At 46.8% G+C, this 12,892-nt stretch overlaps 1 protein-coding gene across 8 annotated transcripts in view; it reads right to left on the bottom strand.

Moving 5' to 3' along the window:
• DLGAP4 (DLG associated protein 4) overlaps positions 1 to 12,892 on the bottom strand; it is a 146,404-nt gene that overhangs the window by 17,114 nt on the left and 116,398 nt on the right. The window contains exon 1 of one of the 8 annotated variants that reach the window (XM_032448591.1): positions 12,286 to 12,451. The exons of the other annotated variants lie outside the window; for them this stretch is intronic. Within the exon in view, the coding sequence (XP_032304482.1) occupies positions 12,286 to 12,436 (151 nt within the window). The 5' untranslated portion in view covers positions 12,437 to 12,451. Of the gene's footprint in view, positions 1 to 12,285; positions 12,452 to 12,892 lie in introns of those variants that run through there. 8 annotated transcript variants of the gene reach the window in all.

Here is a 12,892-nt window from a genome sequence, read left to right as displayed (position 1 = left end):
ATGCTGCAGAGAATGCAAGATAGACACTCCCAGACCCATCTGCAACAACTGTTACTGGAGCTTCTATTTGCATTCCAAGTGACACTAACTTCTCCCCACCCTCCCAAAGTCATTTCAGCACGGGTTTTTTAAAGCAAGAAAGAGCAGCCATATGCAGCTCCACCCTGCTGCACAGCCCTGCACTCAGCAAGCTCACCATCTGTATTGTGGACTCAGGCAGGTCTCCAACCCAGCTGGCAGAGAGCAGCATAAAGGAATATTTTTTATTTTCAAGCTGTTAATTCACTAATAAGCAGCAAAAGCCTTAAAAACTGTCACCAGAGCCCAGACAAACTCTTGTGCAGCAGCATGGGGTGACCAGGTACCCATGCTGCCAGCTGGTCTGATATGGGCTGGGCAGTGGACAACCCCATCTGATTCCTTCCGCTGCTCATTCTGCCCTGCCGTCATGGCTCCACCTGCACAGTCGGGTTGCCCTCCCCTACTTGGAATATTATGACCAGTTCCAGGCTCCCCAGTACAAAAATGACAGGGATCTCCTGGAAAGAGTCCAGCAGAGAGCCACAAAGATGATGAAGGGCCTGGAGCATCACTTGTATGAGGAAGGGCTGAGCAACCTATAACTGCAGACCCACCTTCCATCAACACATCTGGAGCCCTATGTCCCATAAGGAATGTTCTTCAGGAACAGTGCTCACTGTGGGCCCCATTCCTCCTTTCTTGAACAGGAATACTGCAGTGATCCAGAAATGATGATTCCTTCACTGAAGAGCTAGAAGAATGTTAGTGCAGACCTCCCACGACAGCTTTTATCTGGGGCAGCTTTGGCTGTATTTTTTGTAAAGAGACACTAAGGCAGCACACATTAATTAGGGGTACACATGTGAACCGGACACAAGTCATTAGCCAGTGCCACAATGTTGCAGGCTGTTTCCCTTCTCCACTGGGGATGTTAACCCAGCACTGTCAGTTACCTACTGCTGCAAGAGCAATTGATGCACCATGGAGTGTCAAGCTGCACTGATCAGCATCAGGCATTTAAAGGAGACACTGTTCTAATAAGAAATCAATGAACATCCTCTGTTCATCTACTGCTATAGCCACTTTAAGTGAAGCAAAAGTATTAGCATTAATCTTCAGCGTTTGAGAAAGCAGGTTTTATTAGTTTATCCTCCAAGCTAGCAGTTTCTAGAATATCCTGCAGAAGTAGGTCCCACAAGCTAATTATGCATCATATGAAATATTCCTTTCCATTTGCCATCCCTTAGCTTTATGTGATAGCACACCACCCTCAATCAGAGGATTGCATTACAGATGCTTTCAACTATGTCACTGCAGGAATCCAGGGAATCTTAACACCTCCAAGTCACACCCAGTGAAAAAACATATGGCTATAAACCCATACAGGACTGCTTGGTAACCCAAGTCTGCTCCTGTCCATGTCAAAGCTCGACAGCTCAGACTTATTTTAGCACTTACTGACCTCTCAAGCACCAAAAAAAAGTTATTCGGAAGCATTTATTCCCATGTCAAATGAGAAGCACTGCAAGCTTTGAAAGTACAGGCAGTAAGCTGTACTGTACACGTTGAGCACCAAGTGCAACAACCCAACTGCTTGTCTGCTAAGAGGGATTTATCCACTGGCACATTACCAACAGCACAGCGATCCTGCAGTACTTCCCATGCATCTCCTGTTTGGCTGAGTGAACACGCTCCAGTCCCACCATAAATCACAGAATCTTTAGAGTTGAAAGGGACCTTTAGAAGTCATCTAGCCCAGCTCCCCTGCAGCGCACAAGGACACCACAGTTCCATCAGGTTTCCCAGGGCCTGATCCAGGCTCACCTTAAAGTCTCCCAGGATGGGGCATCCACATCTCTGAACAACCTGCTCCAGCTCCTCACCACCCTCACTGTACAAGTCTCTTTCCTTGTATCTAACCTAAATCCACCTCTTTTGATCTTGAAACCTTCCCCCCTTGCTCTGTCTCCACAGACCCTGTGGAAGTCTATCCTCTTCTTCCCTGTTGTTCCCCTTTAGATACTGACAGGTTGCTCTCAGGTCACCTCACAGCCTTCTCTCCACACTGCACAGCCCCAGCTCTCTCAGCCTATCCTTATAGGAGAGGTGTTCCATCCCTGGGATTTTCTGTGGCCTTTCTCTGGATACTCTCCAGCAGCTCCATATCTCTGCTGTGCTGAGGACTCCACATCTGGACACTACTCCTGGTGGGGTCTCGCAGAGCAGAGGAGCAGGATGCCCCCATGTCTTGCTGACCACACCTCTTCACCCATCCCACTTGTGGTCCAGGACTTTTTGCAGCTGTGGGAGCATGGCAGAGTCACCCCTAGAGCTTTCGGGCACCCAAGCACATTGCCATTAGCTGGTGCAGGAAGTTGGGGGAACTGCAGCCACGTGTTGCCCCCACGCGCTGCAGTTTTTGCCATTCTGCCTTGGTCCCACCAGCAGCTTCAGAATCAGTGGGGATGGGTTACCATTATTTTAAGTGCACCACTTAAACACTGTTCACAGAAGAACCAGCCAAGAGGGTGCTAAGAGTGCTGATGGCAGCCAGCAGCTTGTCAGCAGACTGATAACTGGAACAGGGCTGCATTGATGACAGCAACATCCAGGCTCGTTTGCTCCCCTGGTATAAACACAATTGCTTGGGGATGGCTTCACTACCAGGAGCAGCAGTCCTACCTCAGACAGCAGACAGAGCAGGTAGGAATTGTCACCATCGCTGGAGAGGAACCCTGAGGCAAGAAGAGAATCAAATCCTCCATCGCTTTATTCAGACTCAAGACTTCCAGCACAGCATTCAGTTACGAGGTTCCAAATGTTACTCAGCCCAAGAATGGACTTGGTGGCACCCGCTCACACAAGATGAAATTCCAGCTGTTTTAGGCTATGGCAACTATTTGGTGATGCCACCAGAAAAGCAGCAGACGGTTTTGCCAGAACATTATGGAAAAAACTCCCCCCACACCCAGAGACTGGGAATTAATTCTTTGTAAGCTCCAAACAAACCACACCCTGTACCCACAGGGGCAGGGAAAGCAATGTGTCAGCAGACAAGCAGACAACAATGCAACAGTCTCTGCGCAAGGAAGATGGGGAAAGGCATCAGGATACATTTCTGCTTACCTACCCTGAGAGAAGTCCAAGCATTAGCCAGGAGGGTCTTCTTGCTCAGAAATATGCTGCCAGGCAGCCAGCACTCAAGATTTACATGGACAAAGCTATAATCATCTCAACAGGTTTGAATATTTAGATTCAACTGAAACTATTTCCTGCCTTAAGAACATACAAACTGAGATGTGGCAACGTTATGCTAATACTGAAGAATCAAAGTCAAAGTTGCTGGGAAACTTCTGACAGCTGAAGCACAGGACAAGCTTTACATGTTGAGAAAACTAGTCCATATTCTAATTCACAGTCCAATATGGCATTAGTTAAAAGATAAATAACACGAACACGTAGAAGAGGCTTCCTCTATAATCAGGCTGCTCCTTCACCATTAGCATTAAATTTGACAGCAATTAGCTGCTGCTCCAACCAGAACTGGCAATGCTGCACAACCCTCACCTGATCTGAAGAGACCATGTCATTCCTCAAAGCAGCAGCAGGCAATTAAGAAAATAATTCAACCTTCTAATCCTTTTGGATAAGCTATTAGAAAGGTTCTGAAAGCACAGCTGTTATCATCGCTTGGTTTTCAGCATGCTCCTTTATGAACTAACCCATGTTGCAACAAAGCTGAGCTGACTTGAGTTCTAACATCACTTCTGTCTCACTCTCTAGGCACAGAAGAGGCAGAGACGGCACGGAATGTCCCCTGACCTCACTTACGCTGTTCTCCTACAGGCCTAGAGTCCTCAGCTGTGATTTCCCAGGAATTTCAAGTATCACAAACACTCCCAGGACAACGCTCTGTTCTCCCACCCTTCCAAAGGGAGGAGATATCAGGACTAAACTTTCTGGAATGCTCTCTTCAGTAATCAAGGAGACAATGACACAAAGAAACCACTGTTCTAGGCTCCAAAATGAAAGAGCACAACAAACCTCGGGTACCAACTGAGTTTTCTCCAAGCACATCTGAGCTAATTCCAACCTAAACAGCTTCAAGCCATTGACAAGCTTTGCTTTTTACCAGAGGCTCCAAAGCCCCAGGTTCCCATTTGACAGCCTTGAAGAGTCCCTGCAATCTTTCAAGCCGAGAGCCCAGACCACTGCATTTCAGCCACAATTATGGGAAGCAGGAGGAAGGTCTGGAGTCATGCATGCAATACCCACATCAATATCAGCCTGGTCTTTTGGCTTGCAGAACTCACCAGAAAGCACTTTTAAGGCTTTTAACTAGAAAAAGGATGCAAAGGAGAGGCTAACAGTCCTACCACATCATTTTAACAGATTCAGTTACTAGGCAACAAATCTGAACAACACTTAGTTATGCTGCTTCTCACACCATCTTGTCTGCCATGGTATATTCAGGAGTTTGGTATTAGACATGATGACTCCCTGACCTCCAAGGGAGGGTCTGCAATAGAACCCAGTCTCAAGCAGAAGCGTTACATGTCAGTGCAGCACAACCAGCTGCTCTCAGGAACCTGCTCAGCTGCCTCACACTGCTTTCCTGTCTTGAAAGCTATATGCTGCAAGACATACGGGCTTCCCTACATTGCTTTTCCCAGTTCAAGCCCTGTTTTCTACTTGGGACTTCATTCCACTCAATTTCCACACCTTTCAACCCACTTCTCGCATAGCTCCAACAACAAAGCAAACACCATCCAGATCACACTCCCAGGAATCTTAGGGCTGTTCTTCAACACTCTTACTGCAGGGACTCCACCAGCAAGGCTGAAACATCAACTAGTAGATCAAAGAAAGCTTCCTCAAGTAAAGCTTCCAGCACTGGCACTCTGTTTTTCCTGGTCACAGCACCAAATGGAGAGGTTACTCTAGCTGGTCTGGAAGAAGGCAGCAAGCATTGGTTTAGAGTGGCTTAAGGAAGGTGATGTGAATGAACTTGAGTCTGACAGATGTGAAGTTGTTCCAGTGGAAGATCATTTACCAGAGATGTTTTTGGAAGAAGTCTCTCCCTTACTCAGCCTCAGCTATGTGACCTCATTGGCATTCCCCTGACTACCCAGAGCTGCACAAGCCTTCAGGGAAGGCTCTGAAAGAGTCCTCCAGCTGTTCTGTGAGAAGAGCTGTAAACAGATGTCAGCAGCTCTCCAGGGAGACTCATCAGAAGGATGGAATGGCCTCAAAAGTGTTCTATCCAAAATGCTCCTCTCTCCTATCCATCTTTAGCTTCCCCTTCTAGCATGCACACTGGTTTCGCAGAACTGTCTCAGCCATTTGCACCTGTCCCAGGCAGCAGAAACATCAGCAGGGTTTTCTCTTTGGTTGTGAAGCCCTGCTCCAAACACACACAGAAGCCTTTTGTCAATTACAAAACAACTTCAGCAATAGCAGAAATGGTACCAGGGCAAAAAACACAAGACCTGTGGTATTCAGTTTGACACAAGGTGCAAGTCAAGCACCAGAACTAACATCAGCAGCTACAGCCCTGCTTCTCATAGCAGGGATTTACCAAGTTTGAAGTTCTAGACAGTAGATATGGGTCTTTTTGCAGGGGCCTTCAGAGTCCCAATCATACAAACAGCTGTGTCACCAGCCCCTTGGAGAATACCAGAGATAATGGCAGGCAAGTGTTGGGACTTGTTCACAACAACTCTGTGGTTCCACCTGGCAAAGCTGGAGCATTCAGACAGCTGTTGGAATACAAAGGTAGAGACAACTCAATAGCGTACAGGCCAAGGAGTCTTCCTGCAAGAGTAGAGCAAGCTGCACAAACTGCTCCTTGTGGAGACTTCCTCACCAATCAAGGATGAAGATACCTACAAGAAAACCAGTGTGGATTTTCCTGGCTAAGGAGCCAGGTCTGCAGAAGTACTGAGTGTTGGCCTGACCTTGCTCTCACACAGACACCAAAGGGAGCACTGAGCAGCACAGTGAACAACCCCACCTCTCCATCTCCCTGAAAAGCAGAGACAGAGCAGACACTCTGAGGACTGCCCAAGGTTGGAGTTAGTTCTTGGCTATTTCCTCGCTCTTGGCCAGGGCACAATTATGGGACGAGAGAAAAATCACTGTATTTAATCAGCCACTTCAAGCCAGTTGTCAAACAGCAACACTGGCTGTAGGACAAAACTCACAGTAGCAGCTGCACTCTTCCAAGTGAAACACCAGTATCCTGATGTGTGCTTTCCCCTCAGCTCAGCCTTTGTCGTCTAGCTCAAAAGGATCTCTGAGCACAGAGCTATAATGTAGCTATTACAAGATAAGCCCCAGTATAGGATGGTACCATGTCAGGCTCTGAGGTTAGTCCAGCAAGTGCTTTCACCTCTAGTGTCCTTAGAAAACAAGATGTCATCACATAGCCACAGACCTAGAACATACTTTTTTATTTTGTAGGCACAGTAAGTTTGGGTCAAGGTGAGACACAAGTAACACCACTATGAGAGATGGGCACAGTGCGAGGGCAGAGGGAGGCTGCCATCATCTCAGGCTGAACCAGGACCAAACCCCAGCGCACTGCAGTGCTCCACATCCCCAGCACTCTGACACCATCCTTGAGTGGCTCAGGGTCACTCCTGAGGCCAGTGATATTAGACTGGGAAACACAAGAATCTGTCCCTTCTTCTACGTTTTCTTATAAAGCACCTTCAAAAACATTCACATTATTTAGGAAACAAAGCCACGCTTCCAGAGGAAGAGATACCAGACAAGTCCCCACCAGTCTCTTCCAAAGAGCAAAACAACTACAATGCTTCTGAAATGTATAGTCCTGTGCTAAGTAAAGAGACAGGATAACACCAAATATGTGTCCTTAGTTTTTAGGTGTCTCACATGAGTAGAAGACAGAAACTAATCTGATGACATGCTGGATACTTCCCCACTTGCTCAAGCCGTGGCTGTGATGTTAATCCCCAGCACATGAGATAGAGGTGTCCCTAAAACCAAGGAGGGCCCAAAAAGCTGCTCCTCTTCAGCAACCAACACATGAGGCTGCCTTGGGATCCGCTTTCTCCTACTCCCGCTGCACACAGGACTCCGCCTGTTTCATGTGGATCCCACATGGACCTTCTGCAGCAGCACCCAGCTGCAGAAGGATCATCCTCCTGCTGTCAGGGATGTGCTGAAATGCAGCCAGAAGAGCCCTGCCTGCACAACTGGCCACTCCCTGCTCATTAGGGCTGATAACACAACCAGACAAAGAGTGAATCCCAACTTCAGGCAGCACTGTAAAACTCAGCACTGTAAAACTGCTCAGTTTCTAGCCCAGACTTCCAGAAGACATAAGATACCTATGAGATGACAGCAGATGAGCTTCACCTCAACAAGCCCAAATTCCAAGAGGCTGAAAACAACGCTGCATTGAAGCACTGATGGGTGAAAAATTCAGCCCTCCCCTTACAGCAACAGAGATTCAGTTCTTCTATTTTTCTCATCTGTAACCAAGATGCACAGCATGGCTGTGGGAACAAAACAGTAACAAGTTATTTGGGATACCGCTTTGTAAACAGATGCAAGGCCAGTTATCTAATTGTGGGAACATGATGACGAGGTGGCTGCAACAGGGAGCAGCAGAGTATACGTAGGGATATTTAACTGCAAGCTTCCAGCAGATTGCATCATCTTCATCAGTAGATTTCCATCAGTGCAACATCAGCAACTTATGCTGCAAGACACCTGGAAGAGTTTGTGAAGAAACTCTGGGTACCACAGGACTGTCCTCTCCAACTGTAGACATACCTAGGAGGGCAGCTAGAAGAGGTAATTTTACAACAAACTGTTAATTACATCAATTGATGAGATATCTGACTCAACTGCTATAAAGTCCAGTGCAACCTGGGCCAGCTCCCTCAGCTGCTTCCCATCACAGGGATGCCTTATCCCTGGGGAAAGGGTGTAACGACAGAAGTGAGTCACCTTACACAGCAGGCCTCCATGCTGAGAGAACTGATGCCAGGACGTAGTCTTATTTCAACATGATTTGCCTACCTTAGCAGGCTTCTTACCAGGAAGTCATTATCTGAACACTTTTAAAAGCTGTAAACTGTTCATATGGGCACCAAGAAAGCAAAGCACCTGAGCAACATTAGAGAAAGCATCTGCCATATAAATTCCCATAGCAAGCACTAGTGTATGTGAGATGGACAGAAAGGCCAGGAACTGCACTTGTGAGACCTACAGAAGCACTGCATTAGATGGAGAGCACAATAGCAAACATGAGCTCAATCAAGCCACTCTGTCCACTGCAACAAGAGCAGCATGGCTGCACACGTAAAGGTCAGCAGCCAGAGCTCAAGGCTGGAAGACAAGCAGGGCTATAAAAACAGCCCAGAGGGTCAAAGCCCTTTTCTACCTACTCCCTTCTTACATTGCTACCTATTCCCCACCATGCTCAGCGACCTCTTAAAACATGTCCAGCCATCATGTGGTTACAGACAGCCATGTGACACAGGCCTACATGGCTTAACAGACAGTTGATCAGGTAGCAAAAAGGTAAACATCCACCTAATACGTGGCTTCTCTAGGCCAGGAAAGCAAGCAGACTGTGGGTAATCTGCAATACAATTATTAGTGTTCTGCTAATTTAAGTACCACTTTTGCTGACAAGATCAAACAACTGAAAAACAGCACGGCCTCTAAAAACCACATTCCTACAGGACACATGTCTCTGGTATGCTCGGTCTCTCCCCCAGGACTGCTCCGTGTAAGTGACAGCTTTGGAAATGCTTGCTGTTTAAAATTAAAGGAGAGAGTTCACATGCTGTGGCAATGCAGAAGGAAATAACCAGATCCAGCTCCGCCACATATTTCAAAGCACGCGAGTTCTGGGGATGCTGAGCTGCCCAGGCACAGCACCATTTCTGGAAGGCACAGTAAAATAAATCAATCACTGGAAGCTCCAGTAGCACCATCCACCAAATTAACAACTCTTGAATTAACCAACTGAAGTTTAAGGACCTTGACCTGACCGGTCCTTTCACTTGGCTTGCTTGTGCAGTGATGTTCAAGCCAGGGCATGACTTACAGGAAATGTTTGACACAGTAATACCCTGCACAGACATTGGATTTCTCATGTGATTAGAGTGCCACTTTCCTCAGGAAGCCACATTCCAGGACATTCCACTCTCTCCTTGTCCAGCCAGGTTCCAGGAGCAGCCACCCCCCTGCCTTCAGCGCACTCAGTACTGAGTGAGAGCACAGGAAGCTAACATTTAAAGCTAGAGATGAGCTTGGTTAGGCAGACTGTGCTGTTCTCAAACTCAGAATGTTATTAGAGCAAACTTTCATAAGTCTGACTAACTAAAGAACCTTTTTTGTTGTTTTAATCAGCTGTAGCCACCAGAATGAGCTCTCGCACATTAGAGACAAAAAGCTTCAGGACATTAATTTCTGACACTCCCTTTAGATCTCACATATAGCATATGTATGCTCTGTACAGTACTACTCATTTCTATTCGGTACATATGTGAGAGCAATGACACGGAACAATTGCGTCTGGAATTTCAAAGCTAACATGCAGTCTGACTTACCATCTGGGACAACCAACCCACTGCCTGTGAGGTCCCACTGCCATCGTGACCATCCAGGCCCTGAGCAGAGGGGGAAGTTGACCTGTCAGCTCCCTGAATGTGCCAGAGAAGGGAAAGGGGATAAACTGAACTCAGGAGTGAAACAGAAAGCACAGTGTGAAACTCTGGAGGGTGACTGCACTTCAAAGAGCCCACAAACACAGCTAAGCAAAAGCTTCTATATGAGGTTATGGCCTCCCACCGATCATCCTGTGCATCACAGTTCCACTTGGAGCTGGTGGGTTCCACAGAGTGTAAGAATATGGTGAGCAACGGATGCAAGGTAACAAATACAAACACTGTAGGGAAACATGGAGAGTTCAGCTACCACAGCACAGAGCACAGCTGGGATTACAGCACTCAGAGCAGGGACCTGGAGAACAGCACCCCACTTTCTGTGCCTTGGTGCCTGCTGGATTAAGAAGTACCAGCCCTGGTGCATCTACAAGCACCACACTTCCCTGAGACACCAGAGACATCAGACCTCCTAATGACAGATTCCTTACCATGGAAAATCACTCCTTTGTTCTGTCAAAGGGATTTTGCCATAAAGCCAGTTACAAAAACTACTCATACATCTTATTCAGAAGAGGAAAAAGAAAATGTAATTAAAGACTAAAGGTAAAGACAGAACCAAGTGCAAACTGCAGACACAAAGCTCACATATGTACAAGTTCCACTGCTGAGCATGCAAAATTTTGTAGATCCTGCCAGACTATTTCCTTCCTACATTCATGACTGTATAGATAGAAACCTTAGCTCTGATCCTCACCACCGCACACCACAAGGTAACAGCATCCTGTGGGACAAGCTAACCAAGCTGAGAACAGCCATCAGCACTCCCCAGTCACAGACTGACCTGCACATGACACGCTCTGTCACCACAGCCAGAATCTGTCACAGTCAATCAGAGCAGAGCTGAGCCCAGCATGAATCAGCTGCTGCACAGATGAACAGGCTCAGAGAACCTCAGTAGTGGAGACCAAACAGCACCTACTGTTCCTTCAAGTTAAGGCTACTAATAGCTTAAAGCAACCCTGTGCAGTAAGTAGACTAAATATACGACCACAGTTCTGTCAGTGCCACAGCAGGGCATGCACAGGTGTCTCCTGCATATATTCTCTCCAGGAAAATGACAAAGATTCGGAAAATCTGGACAAAGACTCAACAAGAGTTCCACAGCTCATGGGGATGGGTGCTGTGGGACGTTCTGCTGCCTGCAGCCAGGCCTGCAGGTTTTCAGACTTGTTTCCTTACTTATCCTTATTCTAGATCCACACCATCCTATCCTTACTCAGCACTGCACTGTGGTTTGGGCAGCAAGTCTTAAAAATAAATAAAGCAAATACCAGTGACACATAACTGATTCACATCCTTGAAGTGAGTAATTACAGGCTAGACCAGGAGAACTTGAAGACTGAAACAGCGCAGTACTACCCCTGCCTCCTTTATGCCTGCCCTGCACATGGCACTTTACTGCAAGCAGTGCTCAATGCAAGTGGTAGGAGTCCAGGTAAGAACAGACCTAAGCTCAGGAGTTATTTTCCTTCTGGTGAGGGACTGGGAAAAGACAGATAAGGATGTCAATGCGTTTTGCTTTTAAGCAGAGGGAAGGACTTATCTCACACCACTCACTGACCAGCTGTTAACAAGCAATGAAGAGACATCACAAAACGTAAGTCCTACCTTACCACTCCAAAGCACGATGGCCTAGCCCAGGGCTTGCAGATTTGCTTAAATGATTCCACTTTTAGCCATCTTCTGGAGAGCATCTGACAGCTCTGCATCATCTGCTTTTCTCTACAAGTTTGCTTTGAGCACAAATCCATACCTTGCCAACCCCCATCTCCATGGGAGATCCGCAGGTGCTCTGTTTGCCTTTGACCACTGCTGCTACAGGATCAGGAGCTCTAGCTTAGAAGACTCTATCAGAGATCACACAAGGTGACTTTTCATCTCCAGGCCCTGCCTCGCAGCATTATCTGTTGACTTGCAATCTGAACAAACACTTGGTGTCAGAACCCTTAACCAACTGCTGCTGAAACAATGCCTGAAAATTCAGTGCTAGAAAGATACCCAAACCTGTAGCAATTTTCACTATCTTTTAGACAGGAATGCCATTGTTCTTTAATACACGAGATATATTTTGCAGGGTTTTCTTTGCAAGAGATGCCAGTAGCCCGCTACTTCCTCTTAAGCCTGGAAACTGCTTATCATCCTGTCAGCAATCACCTTGGCAAGCATCTTTTTAAACTTATCTGAGTGGCAGAGAGGTGCCCTCATGCCTCCATTTCAGAGAGCACAGCGATTTGCAGAATGTTAACTTGCTTCTGGCCCTATCCTCAAGTGCTCCACCTACTCCTGCAGTACATCAGTTGGTTTACATGCCAACCAATCCAGCCCAAGGAGGGGTTTAACATTTGAGAAAACTGCAAGTACTGAGTAGAAAGGGTTTGGGACAGGAGGAGGAAATCACAGAATTCAAACAGGTTAAAATACCTGCAGCCCAAGGTGGTCAGCATAGACCTGCCACTGGGAGCAGAGGAGAGACTGCAGACCACAAAGAAGCCTGGAGCACTGGTGCCTGCCTTTCCTGCCAGCCCCTTGCTCTCCAAAGCAGCTCAATGCTGACCTAGTTTTCCTTTGGCGGTGTGACAGCAGCCATAGAGGAACCTATCAGAAAGTATGCAACACAGATTTGTCACTTGTGAGAGCTGCTCCTCTTTAGTCTGTTCCAGAGCAGGACAGAACCCTTTCCCACTGGCAGAAGTTACCTGTTGCATAGACAGGGAAAGAAGAGGTTCCAAGCCGGATCTGGAAGGATCACAACATCAGTTAGGTGCTTCATTTTTTTGAAAGATGGGAATACATAAGCAGCCTACATCACACGCTCCAAACTGGCTACATATAATGGATTATTGAGGACTCAGAGGTGGAATTTATCTAGCGGTCAGATTATCTGATGTATATTTGGTATTCAAGTGAGCCAGAAGTCATCACTGGCATAAGAACAAAGCAACTGAGACTATTAGATCATGAACTCATCCACAGGTAACTCCTTAGGGCAAAAACAAGTTTGGAGGATAAGGTACACCACGCACAGCCTTATTCTGGAGGAATAAGCCATTTCTTAGCCACTCAATCACACAATAGAGGAATGTGTAGGGATAGCTGCTTAGACAAGACCATGTGTAATGAAAGAACCAGTTTCCTGCTAGTAAGTGATCTATTCATAGCCT

Source organism: Coturnix japonica, chromosome 20 (genome assembly GCF_001577835.2).
Source record: "Coturnix japonica isolate 7356 chromosome 20, Coturnix japonica 2.1, whole genome shotgun sequence".
Classification (NCBI taxonomy): Eukaryota; Metazoa; Chordata; class Aves; order Galliformes; family Phasianidae; genus Coturnix; species Coturnix japonica.
Note: the sequence above shows the minus strand (reverse complement) of the source record. Positions and strands in the feature narration are given on the sequence as shown.